Here is a 23,540-nt window from a genome sequence, read left to right on the forward strand (position 1 = left end):
CATTCAGAACCGTATACGGTACGACGGTCGTTGAGTTACGCCGTAGTCCATTGATTCCATATTCCACGAGCCCAGGCTCCTCTCACCGATGGAAAAAGATGCAATGGCAGTCGAATGGCTCGAATCATATCCAGCGGTCAGTTGTCAAAGTGTGCGAATGGCCAGTCCGGCGATGGAGCCGGCTGGACGTGTGGGAACCGGACACCCGGACAGTTCTGATGTATTGTTGCGCCGTGGTGAAGAGTGGAGGTACTTCCAAGTTGAAGCGGGTTCCAGCTGGTGGAGTCTGGGGGAACAGAGCGGGTCTGTTGCCTGTTTCCATTCCCTTTTTTGATTTTTTTTTGTTTTTGATTTTTTTCCCTTCTATTTTCACTTTTGCTTGTGCATTCCCTTTCTGTTCTTTTTGATACAGGTCTCATATTGGTCCAATGCTTCTTCTTTTACTCTCTCTCTCTCTTTTCCCATGTGTGATGTACAGTATGCTGGTCTATTTCCAGAGCCAAGCGGCCCGAGACGGAGGGCTTAGTCTCAAAAAGCCATGGAACCAGAGCCAGCGATCGAGCTACCGGAGGGGTAGTGAACACAACTCTCGGGGTTGAACGCCATTCATGACGCCGTTGACGAGAGCCCAAATCGTTGGAGGCCGCCTCATTTCATTCTCATTGGACCCACGGATGAGGGATGTATTCATGGAGAACTGCCGCACTGGACGAGTGGACACGACATGGAACTAGGGACACTGGATAGTTGATCCTGACGATGAATCGGGGCATCACAGCACCGTATTTAGCAAATTACAAGTGGAGCTTTGGCAGGCTTTCGAGAGACCGTAGAAAATGTTTTTCGCGGGGAGGTGAGCCCTGATGACCCCGACGTGAATGACGACCAGGGGGTCTCCTTTCAGAGGCATGGATGCCAAATCCGTATACCTTTTGTCGCCAAGACTTTTGAGTTCATGCTAAAGCTTTCAATCCGTCAGGCCAGGCTAGGATATTGCTCACTTGCCCCATTGGGGGCGAGCACAGGGACGTGCTCGGAAACACTATTGATCAATGAACGTTGCCATGACTATTTCAAGATTTCAGCAGTGGCTGAATTCTTGAGGTTGGATATCGTCGATGGTTCAGCCAAGCTCCCTTGCCTCGTCGACGGGAGCTGGCATCCCAACGGGGACGAGGCCCGAGGGCTGACCCTGGCTTTTGTGGTCAATGTCCGAATCAATACTTCCGCTCCAAGGGGGCACAGAACTTGTCAACAAAAGCAAAAAAAAGGACTGAAAGAAATCGACTGAAGGAGATCAGACGGACGGAGAAACAAGTGACGGACTGGCCGATGAAAGTGCGCAAACAGCATCCCAGAATGGACAATGGGAGAGTGAATGAAGGAACCTTCTCAGAGCACATAAAAGTGTATCGATACGTACTGGAGGAATGATCGCATGAAAAGGGTACTACTGTACATCGTCGATATTCGATAGCGAGTATATCAATACCAGTACCGCATCAAAGCGACCAAAGATGGCCAGGGTCTCGCTCAATTTGTTTTGGCAGGTCTGGATATACAACGCAATGATCCCCAGTCAATCAAATCAAATCAGCGTCGCTCAGCTGCGCTACCCTCACTTACCCGTCCAAGTCCGATGGAACCGAAAGGGTCGCAAGCCACCGAGAGTTCATGACTTGCATAAAGCGCGATCTCTGGATCTCTGTCTTCCGGACATCCACGAAGAAAAGAATAACTGACACTGGGGACCCCATCTTCATCCTCACCTCTCTCTCTCTTTCTTCTCTCTTTCACAGTGCTCCATCGCTTACCAGGTCCTGTTCCAATTGAAATGGGTTCCTGGAAAGCCGGGACCGACGCGATGGGAACCGCCCCCATCGAGGAAACCGCAGCGAACAGCGCTCAGGGAAATTAAAATTAGGGGAGGACTGCCGGCGCCGACAGTTTCGAATTTCACGCCGAGTGGGCTCCGCAGCCAGGAACGATCGTCATCAGTGGGCCCAAAGAGATTGGCGATGGAGTCGGTCGGAGGTGACCACTGCCCGAGTCCCAGCCCGTCTCCACCCGTGGCACGTAGTCTGGTGGACTAAACCCACTCGAGCAGAATACCCGACACGGATAGCCACTCTGCTGGCACGATTGCAGTTCGTAACTGTAACTTATGGGTATGCAGCACCTCGTCTCGCAGTGATCCGGGGGGGGAAGTAGATCATGTATAAAATCTGCACTGGGTATATCAGTATGGGAGCTTTGAAGATTGATGGGGGAGCGATTGTGGGCGTATATAGCTACTTCAGTCCAAAGGCATCGTGTTGGTGGTGGACGTCAGGTTGTAGTCAGTGCTTACATTTATCTGGTTCTAGCTCCTTTCGCACCAGTCTGACTAGATTAGAGCCGAAGCTCCATAACACACTTGAAACCTTACTTTGCTGTTTGAGAGAACTGGTGAGTCGGGATCGCCGTCATCGACCTCTGCATCCCCAGGTCTACATGCTGTACCTGTAGACGGTGATGAGGCTATTGCGTCGGACGCCCGACCATCCCAGCCTCTGACTTTCGGCAGTACCCTGCTTTGTAGGCTGACCATGGATGGATTGGCCAATCTGGAACTTTGATGCCAGTCATTCTCGAATTTGGATAGCCAGAAACAGAATTATTATCGTTTACGACAGAATAACTTTAAGAGTAATGTATAACAACTGCACACTTATACCTACGATACGGACGTGGTCCCGTCACTCTCAATTCTAGACGTGATAGTAGTAGCTGACTCCAAACTACCGAATATGTATTCTTTTCAAAATGTGTGCATTATGCAGTCCATGTCTCCTTTCAGGTGCAAGTGCTCAAGCTGGTCGAGGTCCGATGCCCCCCAATGCTTCTTCTCAAGTCCATTCATCATTCACCTTTGCCAGTCTCCGCTCTTGATCTCCGGCCAGTTGAGCCCCCCCCCCCTTTTTTTTTTTTTTTCCCCTTTCCCCCTTCCATTTCTTCGTGCAAATGATCCCTGGCACGGGGTGGGACTTTCCACGGTTGCGGCGCCGTCGGTTCCCAGGGCGAACGATCGGAGAATTGAAGCGGACGGTGATGACCGTCGCGATTGCAGATTGCGTGGTCCGCAGAGTCAATTCAAATTCACCCTCCCAACCTTTGCGTATCGGTCCAACCACATTGGGCAGACAATTGACATTCGAGCACGATCGATGATCTCGCGACTACCACTTCGATTTCCATTTCCATTTCCGCTCAAGGGACCACTGGGAAAGTCGGAGAGGCCAACGATCTTGTCCCAGCCACTCTCTCGCTCTGTCTCTCCTCGACTGGGCTTCACACTCTGCCTGGGGTTTGCCGTTGGACCCGCTCCACACAAGTTCACAGCGAAACTCCACCCCCCCAACGGGCACTGCGTTTTCGACCTGTTCGACTCTCCACCACTAAAATTGAGACTAGTTTCGCCGCCGATCGCACTAGCTACAATGGTAATGCAATCAGTTGTGATCTTTCCAAGTCTCTTGTGTGTGTTGATCTGCAAGTCAAGGGTATCAGCCAGAGTCGAAGACCTCGCAACAATCCCTTCCCCCAATGGACTGCCTCAAAAAGAAACTTTGAACCTTTACACGAACACAGAATTCGAATTCGCACTTGGCAGCGTTCCTAGAACCCAAATTCCCCCGAGAGACACTCCGAAACTATTACCCCCGTACTTTCTCCCCTCATCTCCCAGTCGGTGTGAAAAGCGCCTCGCGCATTGGAATAAGAAATCAATGGGGGCCACAGCGCAGGACACGCCAACTGTTGAACGGGTGATGCGTTGGCAACGCCAGCGCGTTGGGAATCGCCTGTCCAATCGATCGTGGCGAATCGTCTCTAAGCGGCAACACAACTACTTTTAATTTTTTTTTGTAACCCCCGGCAGTGATCGGTTCAAATTGGGGGGGTCAATTGCGCTGGAGCACCGTGATGTCTGAATGACGCGCGATGGTCTATCTCAAGGGCCCCATTTGACACATGAGAGGCCGAAAGGCCGCCAGCGAGACAGATGGATAAGGGCTTGGCGGCGTGGAGAATTCCAGGGAGAACGCCAGAATCGAAGTCGTGGGCGGGAAGCATTTGAGGGATACCGCCACTAGGAAGAGAGGCGCTTGATAGATCGACGGATGATGTGTCTGTTTGGTCGCCACCATGGCTGCGTTGGCGCCGCTGGGCACACGAAGGAGTGCTCTTGGGTATCTTGTCATCTCTCACTGGGGATTTCTACAGGGAGTTAAGTATTTCAGAACCGTAAGTGCCAGCGCTAAGTAAGAGCCTCGAGAAGATGTAGGGGGCACAGGAATATACTACTGTATCTACGTGGAGCATTGCTTTGAGAGATGGAGTGCACCCCCTCCAGTATGACATGTAAGTCTATTATTTTGATCAACCAGAGAGGCTTGGAGAAATAGTCTGATTGGGGTCCAGGCAACCTCTAGAGTCGGCTGCATGTCGGAAGTTTCCCACTCCCCAGTTTCATCGCAATGCGCATGTCATGTATCGAGGCTTAAACCCAAGGCGAGTATATTATTTAAAACGAAATGTTGACCAATGTCCATACATGAAGAGTCGCCGAGTCGCCATGAGATCCTATTCCCCCCCAGATATCCTCCGAGACTAGTGCTTTTGTCTTTCACTCGTGCAAAGCAGCTGGTCGTGATCACAGTCGCCCCGTGTCACGAGCATTCACCGCTTTGATCCAGCGCCTGACTTGGGTGTCCCACCCAGCGACATTGTCCCCGGGGCACCGTAAGAAGGTGGCGGCGTAGGGGACGGCGAGGCATGCCCGACGCCCGAGTTGGACGGGCCAGCCTCGAAATTGTGCTTCACATCAGCTGGCAGCTGGCCACCATCACCGGCACCCACGACGACTTCTTTGCCGTCGCGCATGCGTCCCACCACCATGCCCTTGGCCACGGACTTGAGCAGGGCGCGACGGCTCACGCCCGTCGCGTCAATGTACACCAGACCAACGTTCTTGACACCGCCAGTCAGGTCGTTCGCGACGGAGCCTGCCTCGGCGCCGTAACGATGACCAATCATGCTGCTAGCCGCGGCCGAGCCAGTCATCAACATGGTGCGCGCGCTTTCGGTAATGCCATCCGCCAAGGTCGAGAAAGCAATCATGGACTTGTTCAGAACGCCGGGCTTGTATTCGGGCGGAGGCATGTGTCTCTTATCGCTGCGCGGCTTCGCATCCTTGCGCGCAAATGACGCGCCGAGATTCTGCGCTACACGGTCCACTTGGCCCAGGGTGCGTGCAGAGAAATCAGCCGCACCATTTGAGAAGGTGCCAACCTTGCGGATGCGAGCATGTGTGGCCTCGGAGAAAGTCACCGGTTTAGGGACAGGCTTGGTCTTCTTCATGAAATTCTCGGCGCCGCTGGTGATTGCATTGGAGATGTACGACGAGGTTGTCACGATCAAGCGCGAGGCGGTGGCTGATGTCTGGACGATGGTCGAGTTCTGATATGCCGGATGCCGTGACATTTCCAAGTATTCTTCAGAAACATTGGCCACTCTGACCTTATTACCCTCCCCTTCGGCAGGAAGTTCAATTTCCACAGGACCTGCTAAAAGGTCAGTGGGTGCACCGGGTCTGAACAAGTCTCTCCATGGGGACCACTCACGTTTTGATCCGGGTTTCACATCTCCGTTCTCGACTACATTGTAGCCCTCACCCAATTCGCCGACGACTCTTCCGTCCTCCTCATCGACTAGCACGATCCTGCCGTGCATGTTCTCGCCCTGGGTACCGCCAGTCCCGACATACCCTTCTCCAGGCGCGAAATCTGCTGGATTGTAAGGGGCAGGGTCACGAGACTTGCTTCCAGAACTAGGCGCATAATCCATGAATGCGGTGCACTGGGCGAGGATGGTCTCGAAGGTGTCGATGTCATCTTGTGTGACATTTTTAGGACCTGTGCCAATGCTGGGGAACTGAATGCGAATAAAAGCACCCACCTCGGGACCCACGTCCCAGCGAGGAATGAGGTAGCTATCGGGTGGTTGGTGGAAGATCTGGGTGGTAGCTGGGATGGCAAGGTCCAGCTCGGGAGGAATAGAGAGATGCAAGTAGAAATCCTCCTCTGGGGTCTGCGTGCCACCAGCGGAGGCGTTTGCCGGCGCAGCGGTGGGAACCATCAACAGCGAGAGAGTTTGAGGGCCCGAAGGCGTCAACTCTTGCTCCTCGCCATCTTGGATATGGAAGGCTCGAATATTATTCACCTTGTACAGCAGTCTGGAGTCGTGCGCGGTGCCCGACATGTTGGATGGGCGGTGCCGATAGTAACGTGAAAAAAGGATGGGTGACGTGCTTCCTTTTCTGGTGGTTGGGAGCAACAATAAACGGCGAGTCCTGGGAGTTTGTCCACAAATTTTCCGACAGCTGGGAAGTGAGTTGATGAGAATTAAGATCGAGTTTTAAAGGAAATGTCAGACAGAGAGAGGGGGCTCTTATGCGAACTGCTTGGAATAAAGGGATTTGAAGACTGGGCGCTTAAATTCTAAAAGACCATAGCGTTAGGTAAGTACCTTATGTAGCACCCGGTCCGGAGAGAGGACCTGTTGGATACTAAGTGGGGGAGGGGGAGGCGCCCTTGTCGTCATCGTCTGGGAACCCTTCAAGGCGGGGGAGACAGGGGATTGCTGCGCCACACTAAAGCTGCACCGCCACAATCGATGTCTATTGCCGCTTGCTATCGGCATGAATAAGTATGGCTTCGCATGCTCCGATTGGGTCAGGATGTGGAGAAATGTGTCGGTCTTGTGAACATTGCAAAAGCTTCGGGTCTTTTGTCAGCACCTTCTGAGCTGGTGTGTTAAGATTCTGTCAAATTTCAATGGATAGATGCGGCAGGAGATGGTAGCCGCTGGCCGTGTCCCACGTGCGTACTGCATATGGCAGCGAGAACCGAATTATAGGAAGCATTGTCTACATTAATTGGGTCTCGCATCGTCGCTTGAGCATCCGATTGGAAGTGGTCTTCATGGCTAGAGCAAGACAAATGAATAGTGTTGCCTAAGTGACATGTCCGCTGGCGAATGCTCCCCCTCATTATCACATGCTTGCTCTAGATTCGTCCTTCATGAATAGTGGGCATCCTGATTAACCTAGTAAGCCTACCTTTTACGCCATGGTCCTTCAATCGATGCTGCAGAAGAGAATGAGAAGTTGCACGGAGTGTAAACTTGTTACGCACAATTCTACCCACAGCTAGCACAGCAAGATCGATTGCACGCATCATGAACTATGCCAAAGGTGGCGAAATGATCTATTGTCAGAGTGCAACAAATCTTTATCTCTAGTGCCTGACGAACAGGTTAAGCCAATCACATCCCTGCGCTCTCGGGAAACCTTGGTTGCAAATAGTGCAAACTACTTGCGGAGCGCCACCGGCCTCGGACAATTTTTACAAGATTGGAAATATTAGAGACCACCAAAAATAAGCCTTTTCACTTGGCAGCTCCCAACGAGAAGGACTTCTCGAACCACTCTGCTGCAGGACGGCCAGGGACACTCACCACTTCTTCTAGAATGGACAGTCCAGCAGTGATTGATCCCGCGCATGCGGAGGTCACCCAAGCTCCACTGGAGGCGGAGAATTCTAAGCGCGACGCCGCCAACGGTAGCCCTGCCGCAGAAGAGCCTCCCTCTAAGAAGCCTCGTGTGGAGGGGTCGCAAGGATCTGACGAGCCTGAAAATGACCGCAATGATCTTCGCAAGAGAGGCATTGCGCCGATCAAAGCTGAGTGAGTTTCTCGCGTCGCCCATAGGACTTTCCCGAATGCATGATTGACGAATTCTGTTCAATGTAGGTATCTCCTCAAGTCGGACAACAAACCAGAGCCTACCGTGAACCCAGACGATGCTGCTGAAGCTGCTTCCCATCAAGAGCGTGATGAGGAGAAGAAGAAGGGAAAGAAGAAGCCCAAGGGCCAAAACACCAATCGAAGCTTTGGTAGCTCCAAGGATGCCAAGGGCCTCTGTGCTTCCAGAATGTTGAGCCCGGAGTTCTCACCACAAGAGTGTCAATTTGGAGACAAATGCCGTTTTGAACATGATTTGCGGCTGTACCTGAAAGAGCACAAACGTGAGGATCTGACAACCTTTAATGGCATTTGTCCCGTGTATGAGGCGCGTGGAACTTGTTACGCTGGTTGGCGATGCCGTTTGGTTGGATCACACTCAAAGGAAAGAGAAACGGAAGATGGTCGGAAGGAGCTGATCCTGCTGGAAGATGAAGAGCGCAAGGCAAAGGCGAAGCCACTTGTGCCGTATGCGACACCTGAGGGCCTCGTGAACATCATCTCCTATGAAGATAAAGTCGCATTATCGAGAAAGCGAGAGCACACTCCCCGTGCCAATGAATACAATCAATGGTTGAACAACGTGTCGCAGGAGCTGGAGAAACAGTTGCACGGACGGATGCCCCATGGCGCAAAGGGCCCGGCGAGCGAAGAGGTTTCTGCGACGAATGGCGACGAGGCCACCGAAACCAAAGATGCAATCGAAGACAACCGCGCGCAATTTACAGAGCCTCCCTTCTTGCCTTCTGAGAAGAGGCGTATTTACTTTGGGCCCGAGACCCCAGCTTTGGCTCCCCTAACGACTCAGGGTAACCTCCCCTTCCGCCGACTGTGCGGAGACCTGGGCGCCCAATTCACTTACTCTGAGATGGCACTGAGCATGCCCTTGATTCAGGGAAACAAGTCAGAGTGGACACTCATCAAGGGTCATGAGTCTGAGATGCTCCCGCCTACCATCACACCTGGTCCAAACGTGGTGCAAGGTTACGATAATTCCAAAGATTTCAAGTTCGGAGCCCAAATCACTGCAAACAAGCCCTTCCAGGCCTTGAAGGCTACAGAAGTGCTTTCCAGATATACACCACACTTGCGTGTAATCGACTTGAACTGTGGGTGTCCCATTGAGCTTGTCTATCGCGACGGAGCGGGCTCGGCACTCTTGGATCATCCTTCCAAACTCGAGAAGATCCTTCGAGGGATGAATGCGGTCTCTCAGGAAATTCCCATCACGTGTAAGATTCGGATGGGCACTCGAGACAACCAGCCTAACGCCCTGAAGCTTGTTGAGCGGTTGGTTCTGGGAGGCTACGAATCAAGCATTCTCGACCTGGGGCCCCCTGGTGTCGCTGCAATCACTCTTCATGGGCGCAGCCGACAGCAACGTTATACCAAGCAAGCTGATTGGAGCTACATCGCGGATACCGCTGCCCTCATCAAGCGTCTCAACGAAAAGACTGATGACCTCACTGATACCATCCGTGAAGCCGATCCCCGCTACATGCCAAACGGAGGCAAGACCTACTTCCTCGGCAATGGCGACTGCTACTCCCATGTCGACTACGACGACCACATTCACAATGCGGGTGTCGACTCCGTCATGGTGGCTCGTGGTGCTCTGATCAAACCCTGGATCTTTGAAGAGATCCAAACCGGTCAGTATCTGGACAAGTCCGCCTCGGAGCGACTTGCCTACATTGAGAAATTCGCAAAGTACGGTCTCGAGGCCTGGGGCTCCGATGAGTTTGGTGTCGGCACCACCCGAAGATTCCTTCTGGAGTGGCTAAGCTTCGCTTATCGCTATGTACCTCTTGGCCTGCTGGAGTACCTGCCGCCACATATTAACGACCGGCCTCCTGCCTGGCGTGGCCGCAACGACTTGGAGACTCTCATGGGCAGTGGAAACTACAAGGATTGGATCAAGATCACGTAAGTTGCTGAATGGAGTCCTCTCCTGGGATAACCCAGCCCTACCATCTGGTATGAGAATCATGTATACTGACATTCAGTCACAGTGAGATGTTCCTTGGGCCGGCTCACAAGGACTTCAAATTTGAGCCCAAGCACAAGTCAAATGCTTATGAGGCTGAGGGCTAAATAGGTAGTCTTTGAGCTTGAAGTTTTGATGTAAGAAAAAGAATCCTGCAAGCAAACACTGTAGAATGCAGATGCAACTTGAGCCTCATGACGACTGTCTACGTTGCATGGTAGGTGTCAAAATTCAGCACAAGAATGTATCGTAGTGTGTAGGTAAAATAACATGCCCTTCTTGAACTACCTAACTTAGCCAACCTCCTGCGCTATTTGACTGATGACGGGCTCCACGGTTGTGTTGCATTTGAGACAGCCGCCCACTTGTCACGTGCATCATCTGACAATGACGTCTTCCCCCTCAGGGCAAGCTGGGAAACTCCCCCGTTAAAGGCCACCTCGAACTTGCACAACCGCATCTCCTTGGTCCAACTCCTCGTTGCTGCCTAAATTGAACACACCAATTTCCTTCTCACCTCGCAAATTCTCCCTGAGACCTCTCCACACAAAACTTTCCCTTCTTCTCTGTCATTCAGTCCGCTCCGCGCATCAGTGGTGACGAAAGCTCCCAAACCATTCCCCTCGGCCCCTTTTCATCAGACAGACACGTGCAGCGATTGTTGATCCGTAACCTCGAATTTTCAAGAGAACTTCTGCAAAAATGACTCTTTACTACAGTCTTGTATGTACAGCTTCTGCCCACAAGAGTCGGCTGCGTGGCTCCTCCGCGAACCAGACGAGTTTTTACGGCCAACCTAATCCAATGGGCTTGCCCGTCTCGGAGTTGTCTGGCTATCTCGAATCTCTCGTGCACCCTCAAGACACAATGCTAACAAGTATGGTTATGGACAGGTCTTCCTTCTGTTGGTGTTTGAGATGGCGGTCTTCTTGGCCCTCATCGTCCCTCTGCCATTCACCATCAAGCGCAAGCTTTTCGCTTTCATTTCGGAAAGTCCAATTATAGCAAAGCTTCAATATGGTTTAAAGGTACGTCGCAAAACGTCATGAGAGCTCTCGGGCCAATTGTCTAATAAGAACTGCAGATCACCTTCATCTTCATCTTAATCCTGTTCATCGACAGTGTCAACCGGGTCTACCGGGTGCAGCAGGAGCTCGCAGCCTTCGCTAAGGATGGCTCTGCCGTTAGGTATGTCAGGAACGATAGATTTCAAATCTCCCCAATTGGCAGAAGTCACTGACTGAACACCTCTATTAGCGCTGCCCACCTTGGTACCGATCGCATGGAGGTTCAGGCCCGCAAGTTCTACTCGCAGCGCAACATGTACCTCTGCGGCTTCACTCTTTTCCTCTCTCTGATTCTCAACCGTACCTACATGATGATCCTGGAAGTCCTGCGTCTGGAAGACCGCGTCAAGTTGCTGGAGGGCAACAAGAGCGCCGGTGGAAAGGACTCTGCTCGCATCGCCGAGGCGGGATCGCTGGGAGAGATCGGTTCGCTGAAGAAGCAGCTGGCCGAGAAGGACCGCGACATTGAGACTCTGAAGAAGCAGTGCGAGAATCTGACTCAAGAGTACCACCGCCTTGGTGACGAGGTCTCCACCAGCAAGAGCGACAAGACCGAGAAGAAGGACATGTAAGGCGGCTACTTTTCCGGCTTGTCCAGCCTCTTCTCGGGACTTTAGGCGACTGCCCGGTTTGCGAGAATGGCGTGGGAGATACGAGAGTCACACTGCAATTGTTTCAGTCGTTATACCTCAAGCTCCCTCGGCTCGCATTACCCTATTTCGCCAACCTTTTGTTCTTGTCGAGTCACTACCTCAGCATGGGCAACAGACACCGTTCTTTTTTCTTGCCCTCGTCATGGCATGAGCTCTCGATCCATATGAGTTTATCTTTTCAAGGACGAGAGCGCGCATGCTCTCGTACCATGATGCAGCTGTTGGGAGAAAATATGTTTTATCTGCGGTGGAGATGACTTTGGATCGCATATCTTGGAAGCCCTTTTTTTTTCTTTCCTTCTTCCGCCTACTGACTATGCTTATTTGTATGGATTCGCAGAGGTAATCTGGAGTAATTGAGAAAGAACTACTTAGAGGGATATCATCAAGTCATTAAATACATCATTCAGAGTTCATATCAGCCGGCGCAAAAAAGACCCTTCCCATTGGTGGGGGAGTGAACCCTCACCAATCCAGACCTCGAGGTGACAGCTAGATGAGGAATGTCCAGAAGCTCGGGTAGACCAATTCCTCTTCAAAGATACGTCGCACCTGAGCAAGAACGAAGCGCTCCACCTTGCCGACATTTTTCAGCACTTGCTTGCCATTCTCCTTGCGACCAATCTCGCTGTCTACCCGGATCTCCTGCAGCAGCCCACCCTGTCGCTTTGCATCTCCGCCCGATCGGGGTCGGCCGTCATCGCCTTGCGGGCGAGTGCTTTCATTCTGACCCTCGGCACCCAGCAGCGCATCGGCATCCTCGGGGGACAAGAAGCAGAAGTGAATACGCTTGCGAATATACGCGACCACAGCCACCCCGTCAAAGGTGATGCCCGTGACATTCAACTTCAAGGGTAATCCGACAAAGCTGGGCATTGGGTAGTCGAGTAAGATCTCTGCAGTCAAAGACAGGCGGATATTGCCGGCGTACTTGGCATGACAGAGTATTTGAAAGTCTTCTGGGCGCCGCTCGCGCATTCGAGGTGGAATGGGCGCCGACGGGTCAATGGGGCCTTCTTCTGGATCTGATGGCTTGGGGATATCCGCCGAGCCAGCGCTGTTACGATGTGATCCGCTGCTTCCCGGCTCGCCCGTTGACGGTCTGGAAGCGGAATGCGCGGGGTCGGTATCCGCGTCTGGATGGGAATAGAGACCACTGGTCCGGGAGAGGTGCCGTGGCCGGTCGTTGTGGCCTAGCCCATAGTCTGACCAGTTACTGGCGAAGGGAGTGGCGCCAGCGACAGCTGCGAGGGGTGTCTGGGTCCCCGAAAGACCCCCTAGGGACATGAGATGGTATCCCAGAGTCGACGTGCCCCCGGGGATGCCCGGGGTGCTTGCGCGTGGAAGAAGGTGTGAGTTGAGATGATCTCCTAGCGGGAGCGGAGACCGCAGAGCTGAAGGCTGAAACCCTTCCCCGGGGTACACATGATGTTGGTGGTGGTGAGGATTATGATGGGTGTGGTGATGGTGGAGGGGATGTGCCAAGTCGTCATCGTATGCGGAATCCGAATGTTGACCGGACCATTGATCGCCAATCAGCTCCTCGGAGGTGGCAGAAGTGTCATCATCGTCCTCCTCGTAGAAATCAGAGAAAGGATCACAGAAATCCTTGATCTCCAGGTCCGGAGCGATAGTACCAAAGTCAAAAGCATGGCACTGAACCGAGCGGATGAAGCGTGGGAGCGGGATTTGCTGAAACTTGTCGTGGACGAAGGAGCGAATGCGCTCTGCTAGAGCTTCACCGTCCGGACCGGAGGTGGCTCTAGCCCAGTCGACGTCGATGGACATCACATGTGCGGTGCGACTGAGCTGCAGTTCTGGAGTTCTCCACCACGGTGATCACGTCAGAGGCGAGGTGCAATATTTTGAATGTCCAAGGATCCGTTTACACCTGACGCCGTCTCTGAATGACGCTCAGGCGCGCGTCCCCCCAGTCTGATGACAAATCACGTGATCTTAACTGAGCCGGGGACCACCATGAGCGTACTGAGCACGCTGATCGTCCACATGGAGATGCTGTGGTGGAATCGAGGCCAACCAACTGTGACCACCGGCAAACCACGGAGATTCTTGGACTTCCCAGGAGGGTCAGTGAATACCCTGCAATCATCACCATGCCGGGCGTATGCCCATCGTCGGGTCCGACAGGAACCATTGGATGTGGAGGTCGATTGAATTAGGCGCCATGGGCCGGAGCTGATAGGCCTGCAGTGTGATTTAAGCTTGAGGCTGGTCCGGGCGCCATCACCAACAAATGCCGAGAAGCCCATCCGCCCAGTCAGCGTCTCTCTACGACGAATCAATATGGGGGCATCTGGAAGTTTGAAGATCCTCCAATGGTTTCCGTCTGGTGACCTGCGAGTGAACGATCTGTGTGGTGGCAGGGCTCCCTGCACTACTCGAGAGATGACGGAGTGGGAAGTGCGGCTACCATGTTATGTGCCGTGCTGAGAGCCTCTGGATTCTGTGAAAAGCGGAGTTTTAAGGTAAGTCAGCTGATTTGAATGCGATGCAAGTGCGAGGCCTGCGCCTGCTGCTCGAGACCTATCGCTTGGCGCTGGATATTAAATCCATGAGAAACCTTTCGTGTTATGAAGGAAATACAGTATATTATTCTTAGAGAATATATGGTGCATCTTCGGAGTGGATTCCTTTCCATTCATATGCGAACATAAGCAATGGACTAGGTACTGCTGAGAGGTGTCGTTGGTTCGTCATCGGCGACAGCGCCGCCGCTCTATGGGTAACTACTTGATAGGCACTTGCTCGAAAGAAAAAAAAGAAAAAGAAAAAAAAAACACAGGTCTATTCATGTGCACTTGAAATACTACATCTATATGCGTAGATATTATAGACATGAGTAACGGATTACTACCTGGGCAGGTGATGATTATCCTCCGAGTCCACCTCCCGAGTACCTGGCAATAAACAAGGACAGAAGTCGACCCCACAATGCCGATCGCCTACTATGTATGACATATACCTCAGTGATGAGACGTTTAAAAAAGAGAGAATATTGTTGCATTCATAGCCCCCTATGTAGAAAGAAGAAAAAGAAAATCGCAATGAGTGGTCAAAGGGGGCCATGAGAAGGAACGTACACCAAAAACACCGAAAACATGATGAGAATTCGAAGGGAGGGGAGGGACAGGTCGAATATCAATCAATTAGGTAGGACGGGGGACCATATCACAAAGACCAACAAGACAGGCCACCAGGAACAGTCACATGAACAGACATAAAAGCTCAATGCGCAGAAAACCACCATGTTGAGTAAAATCGTCGTGAGATCAGAAATGTGTATAAGCGAGAAGGAGTCTCCGCAGCGACTGATATCCGGAATGAATGATGCGAGCGAAGCTTCAAAAAGAGAAGAAGAAAAAAAAAGATAAAGATAGCCTCCAAGGTGGTGATGTTGAGAGCTGAGTGAGCCGCGTAGCTGAGCAGACTGATGCGCATCTGAAAGAGAAAAAAAAAACGTTAGCACGGTGATATGATTTCACAACGAAATTGGAAAAGTCTCCGGACTGACCGTGAACTACCCTTTCTAGCCACCGTGAGCAGGGCACTTGAAGCCGTCTCGACGTCGGAAGATCTCTTTTACGCCGGGGCAAGCGGCTGTTCCAACCTTGGCGCAGTGGACAACCTCGCCCTCGCGCACACAGCAGCCGCAGTCGTAGAGGAAGACGTAGACGGAACACATTTTGAATTGAAGTTGGTCCACGGGTTTCAAAGTGGAGAGGAGGTTAAGCAAGACGTGCGTCTGAGGATGTTTGATAGAGAAAGCTGTGATGATCTTGATGCGGTTGGAGAAGGCCGTGGTGATCTCGATGCTTGATGCTTCTTTCGAGACTCAATGGGTCGCGGGATGTCGAGTGCTTTATATTCTAGATCGATGATGCTCGTTCAAAGCTCCACGACTGTGCCGGCAATCTAGAGACCAACAGGCGTAGCATCATGACCATCAAAGATGCTGCGATAGTATGCCTATTCACTGCCGCTGTGGGGGATAACTGATGCGCCATATGCATCTAGTCACTTAGCAATCACCTCCCGAAACAAGCGAGGCACCTAAGGGGACTTAGATCTAACAAGGCGGACACGGTTTGGTCAAGGGCAGATCTGAAGGTTATTGCGGGCCAACATCCAGGCATGTTGGCCGTGGAAGGTGGATCGGATCGTCCGAGAGTCACTTTGCTACAGTAGCAGGCCGGACCTGGCTCGGAGAATCAACCTTCTCCCGTGCACAGACTAGTAGATAACATTAATGAGAGAATAGTTTAATGTGCTTATTTGATTGTTTGAATGGTGGACTACGAGATGCCTGATCAGGGCTTGTCTGACTTTCTCTCTTTCTCACACTCATACTCACACTCTCTCTTTCTCATTCTCATTCTCCCCGTCTCTCGTTATTCTTTGGTCTTTTTTTTAAACTTTTTCTTTTCTTTTTGGACGCACTATGCACCGCAGCTCTCGTCGATTCGACATGGTCATCCCGAATTCCAGATGCTTTGGCGCATTGAATGGCGCGCCGAGTCCTGTGCGGACAACCCATGTCCGCGTGGAGAGCAACAACAATGCACTAACACCAGTGCGAGGAACTACAAGGCGAACAATCGAGGTACCGGGTATCAAAGGTGGCGCATGGCAGTCTATTCTCTTTTCGCTCCACGGACGGGAGCAAACCCGCCTGGCACAGTCATGGATCATTCGATAAGCCACCCCCCTGGTTCACCCGGGGGCCAATGCCAAGTGCCGTTGCAGAGGGTCGGAATGCCGCACTCGTTCAAATCAAAAACGAACAAATGATTTAATCCACGAGAAAAGAAAAAAAGAAAGGTCTGACGGCTTGCTGATTGGGTCACCTTGTTCGTCCATTCGAGATCGTGATTCGTCTTACCATGACTCGGTCCCGGGTGTGGAGCAGAGAACAGCTGCGATCATGAACGGAACCATCAACCACCCGAGCCGCGGAGGGGGAAGAGAGAGGGTGTGCGAGGAGAATCCAGAGACATGAATTGTCCGGTGAACTGACCCTCTCACCCTGTGCCCAAGATCGAGTGCGGACAACCTCATCATGACCCTTCTGAGGCCGTCGAATGTCCAATATCGCACAAGGTCACCCGGTTTACTTGATTCTTCTATGCCACAGCTCTAGACCATTGGATGAGGACACCATTGGTACGGATCAGTTGGTGATGGCAAACGTGCGAGCTGCATTAGAATCCCAGCCCTCAAGGTCATGACGTAGAAATCAACAAATATCGCAATGGGGGTAAGGCTCATTCGGGGAGGACGGTAGATGGTTCTCGCGTCTTCACTGCTCCCAATCCACCCTGGCTACTGGAGCTGCCATTGCTCCGCGCAGCCATCACGCGATACCTCATTCAGGGGGCGGATAGAGCTCTAGACTGCGGTTCAACCGGAGGAGAGCAAGGGCGGATAGTGGATTGTACGGTGACCTCTGGGAGGCCCAGGGTATATGAATGGACGATCAACGCTTGCCAATCGAAGTCCTCTAGCGTCAAATTGACTGGCAAAAATTGACTGATCGTGTCGGATCGAACTCGTTCAGCCCCCTCCATCTACAAAAAACCAGTGACTGAGGCTCATCGCTAGGCGCCTCTGCCTTGAGTGGGGGGGACGTCACTGGAGCGGTAATGCACAGCGACTACGCCGGACGACCCAGGGCGAAGACTTGCTTGCTCCACTTGTGATTTAAGCGCCGTTGGTCTTCCGAGAAATTGCTCCCGAATCATGAGGAACAATCCAACCAACGCGTGCAGAAATTCGACAAGTTCACGACAGTCAAGAAGGCAAGGAAGGTACTGGTGTCCGACAGACCGCAGGTGGTCCATCTTCTCTGCAGATGGGAAAATCCACGTGATTCTTGTAGCGTGCGCGGTGAACCGGGGGCGACCAGACCCGGCGAAGGTTAAGTTGGAGTCAACCGCCAGGAGCTGTAGTCGTTGGATCAAAAACACGTTCCCCTTGATGGTACAGATTTTCCTTACGGAGAGAGACCCTTTGTAAGGTCATTGCTAGCCCAAGCCTACGATCTCCAGAACAATGAATGGGCACGACGTGACAACTCCGGCGCGCCACCTACGGCGAGACGGAGACGCTGCATTCCAGGGACGCTACCGAGAGCCTCAAAGTCACCTTTGACCGTAGGCGGTTCATCCTCCTCTCCCGCACACCTCCCATCTCACGTCTCTGCACGAGATAAACCGAAGTCGATCGGATAGGAACACCTCAACGATGAGATCGCGGCCGGTTGACGATCGCATATTTTACAGTCGGGAACGATGTCAGTCACTCGGATCCATCCCGAGCGCAGAGCCCTTTGTTTGTCTGCGCCCAAAAAAGCTCCAACGGTACGAGAATAGCCTTGAGATCGAAGGGGGGAGTTCCATTTTGCCTGGTGGAAAAACCCCCAGGACGCACTCTGGCAAAGCTGGACGACTTCAGCAACCAACGGATTGTAATAGGCTGACTTGCGTGGGGGGTACTCTCCACTGTTCAATAGCTGTCGATCATGATTTTCCGCAGTCGAGGGTTGAAAAGAGGCCTCGGTGCTCATGCATCAGGATTCGTAATATCGCGTAGTTAGCGCAGTGAAAGTCAGAGCACCCCATGGACCTGGTCCTGGGTTTCCCCGTCCCGTGGGGACCTCGAATCTTAAAAATCTTGACGCTCCCAGGAATGCTGCGGAACCATGCCTCGTGCTTTTGTCCCCTCCAGGGTTGGTGAGGGTCCTCGCATCCTGGCTGCTGATCCCTCCCGAGGCTCAACGCCTCGGAGTTGCGGCTTGCATCGGACTCTCCACGGCGCTACTAAAAGACCACCTACGTGCTTCTAGCCAGACCCTATTGGCCCGATGTGGATGGCCGTTGTGCTTCTCTCGATGACGACTTCGCCATCCGTCAGAGCCATGAGGCCAGGGGAAGAGGAATCGCAAGCTGGATCCCTAAGATCCGACCACGGTGTGATCGCCAGATTTCAAACGCTTGCTGCTCCTCTGCCAAGACAGATCGCAAAGCTGCCTCGGGTCTGCCAAGCATGTCTGAAGTAGCGACTTGAGTAGGACGATGCTGGTACCACCGCAGATCTCCTGCCCAAAGGTCCCCAGTCAAGTCCGGCGGAGTGGGCACGGGTTACTCGGAGGCTGCCTTGAGAAGGTCGGAGTTTCAATCATGATCTGCTTGGCCGCTAACAAGGAGACGGACGTCACCCCCTTTCTCTGGCCAAGACCGATGAAGTTCTGAAGATGGACCATATTGGGGTCAATCCGCGCAGCGATTGGATGCTGTAGGGACGATGCCATTCGGCATGACCCCTTTGCCCGCTCATCCGGCCCTAATGCACATCGTACAGTGTCAAAGTTGCTGACCAGACTCCAGGAGGGACAAGAGGGTATCCAGGGAAGCCACTGGGCTGACTGGCGGCGGACGTGATCAGCCGGGTACCCACTGTTCTCTTGGTCTTGTCTGTCTCCGGTGCTCGACACGCCTGTGTACACCGGATCAACCATACCGGAATGCCCCTCACTCCGCACAAACATGTGCTATTAGGGCGAGCACATCAAGTGTCTCAGGAGGCTATAAAGTCTGGCCAAAGACTCCCAGAAAGGATCTTATTTTTTTCTTCAAACACTCTCTCCAACATTCCCTCTGTCCCTCTCTTGCTCTCTCTCTCTCTCTCAAAACCGCCTAGAAAAAATCCAGTGGTGCAAGCATTTCACTTGACCGGTACTCGACCATCTCTATATCCACCACCGGGAGTCAACCTTGATTCTCAGAGACGTGTATTCACCTATTTCATCTCCAACGCAATTGGTCGATACCTTTGACCAAAAACTTCCTCAAAATGTTCCAAATTCCTCCTCCTCGCCAATTCCTTGTTCTCTCCGCCCCCAACTCGGCTCCTTTCGACCCAAGCCACAAGTTCCTCGTTCTGTCTCCCACCGAGTCCGGCCCCGACCCTCGTCTGTACGATGAGCAGGCCGTGAGTGAGGTTTCCGCTCTGGAGCATGAGCCGGAGTTGCACCGTTCCCACAGCTCATCCTCCACTTTGTCGGAGGACTCTTCAGTGGACGACGTTCCGGCTGTCAACTCCCTGCCAGCTGGGTTCCTCTTCCTCGGCCACAACAAAAACCGCCGTGCCTCACAGTGATGATCGAGATCGATTCCAAGCAGTCGCAAATGCCCGTTACAGTTCACTGTGTCATGAATCGGCCTTTTTTTTCTTTTTCTTATTTGTGGTCTCTTTTTTTTCTCTCTTTGGTTTCTCGTTCGCTATTGATTTCACTTTTGGGGGCCACGACTCGCCCGTCAACGATCAGGAATCGTCAACGCCTGGGCTTCCGTTTCCCCAGGCAAGTTGGACCATTGGGCATGGATGCTGAGCGCAAGCAAAGGGACCTCATTCTGATGTTCCCCAGTTCCATTACATCGCTATCTCCGGCCAATAGCAGGATATCCATGTCAAGCAAGGGGTTCAAAGGGGCGTTATCTGATCTCGGGATATTTGATTGACTACTTTTCTTCCTCTTTTTTTTCTTTTCTCTAAATTGGTAGAGCCATAAACTTCAATATCACCCAGTATCATTGTTGTCAATCAGTTAATCTGGAACGAATTTCCCATAGACCGAGGATTCGCCGCATCGCCGTATGCATAGTACCAAGTGCATCCTTCATCCGTCCGTCCATGATCCCTGTCGATGACAATTTGCAGCCGATCCGTTTGCCCGAATCGACCCAGGAGGCATTCTCCCCCCATGCCTGCCAAGTGCAATCCCAGCGTGTTTTTGCTGATCCGCCAAGCCTTGTGCAATTTGATAGATCCCGCCTTGGGGGCTGAGTCTGGGAAACTTCCCCGTGGCCTCCTCTCCCTTTTTTTCTCCTCGGTGCATCTTTCACCAGATGGATGGAAATTAAAGTACAAAAAAAACGAAAACGAAAAAAAAGGGGGGGTTCATTACAAGGAGCAGCCGACGCATCATGATGAGGATTGTTAATGGCCACGTCAAATGTTTCGAGTCGTGCTTATCTCGCCAAGTCTGCAGATCTCTCAGATTCGATTTGTTACGCCATTCTCCCACCGAGGGGGGCTCCTCGCAAAAGGACGATGCATTGAAATTGAATCGGAAATGCTGGCCCCCATGCTCGGAATCATCTACTTGTATACTTATAATACACACTTCTTGGCTACAGTATATCCACGGAGACCGGGGGCATCCTTCACTTTTGTTTTTGTTTTTTTGTTTTCTTCTTTTGCTTCTTTTTGTTTTTGTTTTCCCCCCACCCTCCTCATATCCTATACGTCCACGTCCCCTTGAATGTATTCTGCTTCCATCCTGTGTACTGAAGTATTGGTGGATGACCACTTTTGCGTCAGATCCCACAGGAGGAGATAATCCATCATCGAGCCAATTATTATCAGGTGGATGGTCACGCTGCAATCTCTGCCAGGTTAGTAGGTTTCGGTTCAGGTACCACGCAACCTTTGACATGGCTGAGGGGCGCGGTGTTCCTGTCCCGCAGTCTCCATTTGTCACCCCGGTGAGGTCGATGGTTAAAGAGCCCGTCGGGGGAAGAGGGGGGGGGGGGGGGGGGGCTTACTTTACAGTCTGTGTTTCCACATCTGCCACTTTGGTAGACTGACACCCCCGCATCTCCGGTGAACAATCGCTTAATAATTGTTAGAAGGTGCCGCTGAAGGAGACTGAGAGCGGACAAAAAAAGAAAAGAAAAGGGAGGACAGAAGAGAGAGAAGAAGCCCCCCCCCCAAAACAAAGACAGAAACAAAATCAAAAAAAAGACCAATAGACAAGAGAGACCAATCATAGATGCTCAATCACCAGTGTGATTTTTTTCTGTTCCCGGGGACATTTTCGCCCTTCTTTTGACAAGCTTGTACTGGTGGTGCCTTGGGAGAGCCTCATCGCGGGGGGGTTAAGAGGAGGGGGGTCTTGCCCTCATTGTGATTGGCATATTCTCCACAAATGGATAGAGATACAGATACTGAATTCATCAATGTGTGTTAGCCCGTCCTGGGTACTAGTGGTCTACCACAGAAAGTACAAATCGTAAAGCAGTATATTCAATTTAGACGTCCGGCTATATTCATGGATTTATCCGACCTTAGATTAGAATCTGCGACTGGTGTGGGGGACGGGAGGAACCTATTCTCAGGCGGTCATGAATCTCTAGACCAGGTCTGGAAGTGAGCATTCATAGGTACTAAACAAAGCTTCAGAGTGAAGGGGCGAGACTCTGATTGATGGGTTGTTCGTTCCGATTTTTGTTTTGATTCGATTCACAATGGCTGATTGAAAACTTCCCGGTTCTTCTTGGTGGGAAGGCTCCCACCTCGGATGAACACTATATATACGTAGGTGTTAGTTAGGTAGTCGGAAAGGAGGGAAATAGCACCCCGCGGTCCAACCTGGCCCAGGGTAACGGTGTTACTTGCATTAAGAATATGCTTAGCTGATCTTATCTGCAATTGAGTGCTTAGTCTCGGGTTATCGCGCATGGCATCTATACGACGTATAATCCATTGGATCCATCAAAATTGAAGAGGAGGTAAATGAAGATCGAATCTGACATTGTGAGAGAAACATTGGCCTCTGGCTATCCGGCAAGAGGCTGACAATCTTTTTAGTTGTTGATCAAGAATCCTCAATTGAAATTCCCTTCGGACACGCGCATCTGCGACAGAACATTGAAGCAGAAAGTACGGATTGAACGAGGACGGTCCTAGCACAGCAACTAAGAGCTTTTCATTCGGAGGCCCGTACGTTCTGAGTGCCTGGTGCTTCAAACGTTATGTCTACTTGTCTTATGCTACAAGCATTTATCCTTCCCGTCGGCGAGGTAGCACAAAGATGCTCCGCACGTAGTAACCCTAGAGCTCCTTGATTCGTAGCCATGGTTGCTGCGAAAGACACTGGCCAAATACACGTTCTTTGGTAATACACACTGCAGTGCGATTGTGTATGGATATACTACTCTACATGCCAATCGGTTCTTGGCTCATGGGCGGCCAAAAGCCCTAAAATGAATCATGTGACAAGAGTGTTGCACACTTGGAGGGTGACACAAAAAGGGCAGAATGCAGCAGATCAGGCCAATCGTCGTTTCTTATCTCAAGGGTCCTGAAAATTGAGCTAGGCGCGCGGGGAATCAAATCCAATGCGGAGAAGAAAGTCATGGGGTCTCCTAGGTCTAAAATTGAGTACACAGTGAGCCCCTTACCTACTCACCTGCGGGGAAACTCTCCTCAATATTGGGAAGCTGGTGCCCACCGGCTCGTGGTTTGAATAACAGGTCGAATGGGGTACCTACCTAGTAGCGTACGGTACTAAATCATGTGCCCGGTCGGCCGACGGTGTTTTTTTGGTCATCTCCTTCGCTAGTGCTGAAGCAGTTTGGCGGATATTCTGATACGCTAGCAGGTTCCAAAACTCCCAGCTCCGACATTACAGATGGCGGTCTGTCGCATGTGCCACGTGCTCCGTGCCGCTACTGTCTCCAGGACACGGCGGGAGCTCATCTGAAAAAGCTAGAGTTGGACCCGTTGAGTACTGTGTATAGATCCGTTGCTCAATATATCCCTGCACAGTACCTACCTGAGCCATGTCTGGGTACTGCAACCAAGCACAAGATCGAGTGTAGCTCAACTTGGTCCGGGGAATGTACATCACAGTGAGAGTTCAGAGAGAGAGAGAGACCATGGCATGAAACAGGGAGATTGATCCAAAGGCAGATCTGGTCAAGATACTGCAGGTCAAACCGAGAGCTGATAACATTCTCTTTTTGATGCGGGGATCATCTGGAATAGGCATATGCAGGACGAATGCGTCCCCTTGCGTCTGCGAATATAACTCCACTGTGTCAAAATCGACGGGAGTCTCCACGCTGGTCAAGCTGACTCGTCTTGAAGGGGTGAAACTGGCAGACTGCACGAAGCATCACTGAGTGATAG

General features: G+C 51.8%; 8 protein-coding genes across 8 annotated transcripts; 4 read left to right on the forward strand and 4 right to left on the reverse strand.

The window, feature by feature from the left end:
• Window positions 1–4,719: 4,719 nt before the first annotated feature.
• POX_c04005 (uncharacterized protein) lies at window positions 4,720–6,300 on the reverse strand (the record flags this gene model as incomplete). The annotated part of the gene is made up of 2 exons (XM_050112890.1): window positions 4,720–5,603; window positions 5,664–6,300. The coding sequence occupies 2 exons, from the start codon at window positions 6,298–6,300 to the stop codon at window positions 4,720–4,722; spliced, it is 1,521 nt and encodes a 506-aa protein (XP_049970446.1).
• Window positions 6,301–7,570: 1,270 nt separating this feature from the next.
• POX_c04006 (tRNA-dihydrouridine(47) synthase [NAD(P)(+)]) lies at window positions 7,571–9,936 on the forward strand (the record flags this gene model as incomplete). Its single annotated transcript, XM_050112891.1, has 3 exons — window positions 7,571–7,785; window positions 7,852–9,768; window positions 9,855–9,936. The coding sequence occupies 3 exons, from the start codon at window positions 7,571–7,573 to the stop codon at window positions 9,934–9,936; spliced, it is 2,214 nt and encodes a 737-aa protein (XP_049970447.1).
• Window positions 9,937–10,531: 595 nt separating this feature from the next.
• On the forward strand, window positions 10,532–11,468 carry POX_c04007 (uncharacterized protein; the record flags this gene model as incomplete). The annotated part of the gene is made up of 4 exons (XM_050112892.1): window positions 10,532–10,552; window positions 10,723–10,857; window positions 10,914–11,017; window positions 11,087–11,468. 4 exons carry the CDS (start codon window positions 10,532–10,534, stop codon window positions 11,466–11,468), a joined length of 642 nt encoding a protein of 213 aa, XP_049970448.1.
• Window positions 11,469–12,041: 573 nt separating this feature from the next.
• Window positions 12,042–13,337, reverse strand: POX_c04008 (Mitochondrial distribution and morphology protein 12; the record flags this gene model as incomplete). Its single annotated transcript, XM_050112893.1, has 1 exon — window positions 12,042–13,337. The coding sequence occupies one exon, from the start codon at window positions 13,335–13,337 to the stop codon at window positions 12,042–12,044; it is 1,296 nt and encodes a 431-aa protein (XP_049970449.1).
• A 644-nt stretch (window positions 13,338–13,981) lies between these two features.
• On the forward strand, window positions 13,982–14,304 carry POX_c04009 (uncharacterized protein; the record flags this gene model as incomplete). Its single annotated transcript, XM_050112894.1, has 2 exons — window positions 13,982–14,035; window positions 14,170–14,304. 2 exons carry the CDS (start codon window positions 13,982–13,984, stop codon window positions 14,302–14,304), a joined length of 189 nt encoding a protein of 62 aa, XP_049970450.1.
• Window positions 14,305–14,795: 491 nt separating this feature from the next.
• On the reverse strand, window positions 14,796–15,008 carry POX_c04010 (uncharacterized protein; the record flags this gene model as incomplete). The annotated part of the gene is made up of 1 exon (XM_050112895.1): window positions 14,796–15,008. The coding sequence occupies one exon, from the start codon at window positions 15,006–15,008 to the stop codon at window positions 14,796–14,798; it is 213 nt and encodes a 70-aa protein (XP_049970451.1).
• Window positions 15,009–15,096: 88 nt separating this feature from the next.
• Window positions 15,097–15,252, reverse strand: POX_c04011 (uncharacterized protein; the record flags this gene model as incomplete). The annotated part of the gene is made up of 1 exon (XM_050112896.1): window positions 15,097–15,252. One exon carries the CDS (start codon window positions 15,250–15,252, stop codon window positions 15,097–15,099), a length of 156 nt encoding a protein of 51 aa, XP_049970452.1.
• Window positions 15,253–19,418: 4,166 nt separating this feature from the next.
• Window positions 19,419–19,724, forward strand: POX_c04012 (uncharacterized protein; the record flags this gene model as incomplete). The annotated part of the gene is made up of 1 exon (XM_050112897.1): window positions 19,419–19,724. The coding sequence occupies one exon, from the start codon at window positions 19,419–19,421 to the stop codon at window positions 19,722–19,724; it is 306 nt and encodes a 101-aa protein (XP_049970453.1).
• Window positions 19,725–23,540: the final 3,816 nt, after the last annotated feature.

This window comes from Penicillium oxalicum, chromosome III (assembly GCF_001723175.1).
Source record: "Penicillium oxalicum strain HP7-1 chromosome III, whole genome shotgun sequence".
NCBI classification, from domain to species: Eukaryota; Fungi; Ascomycota; class Eurotiomycetes; order Eurotiales; family Aspergillaceae; genus Penicillium; species Penicillium oxalicum.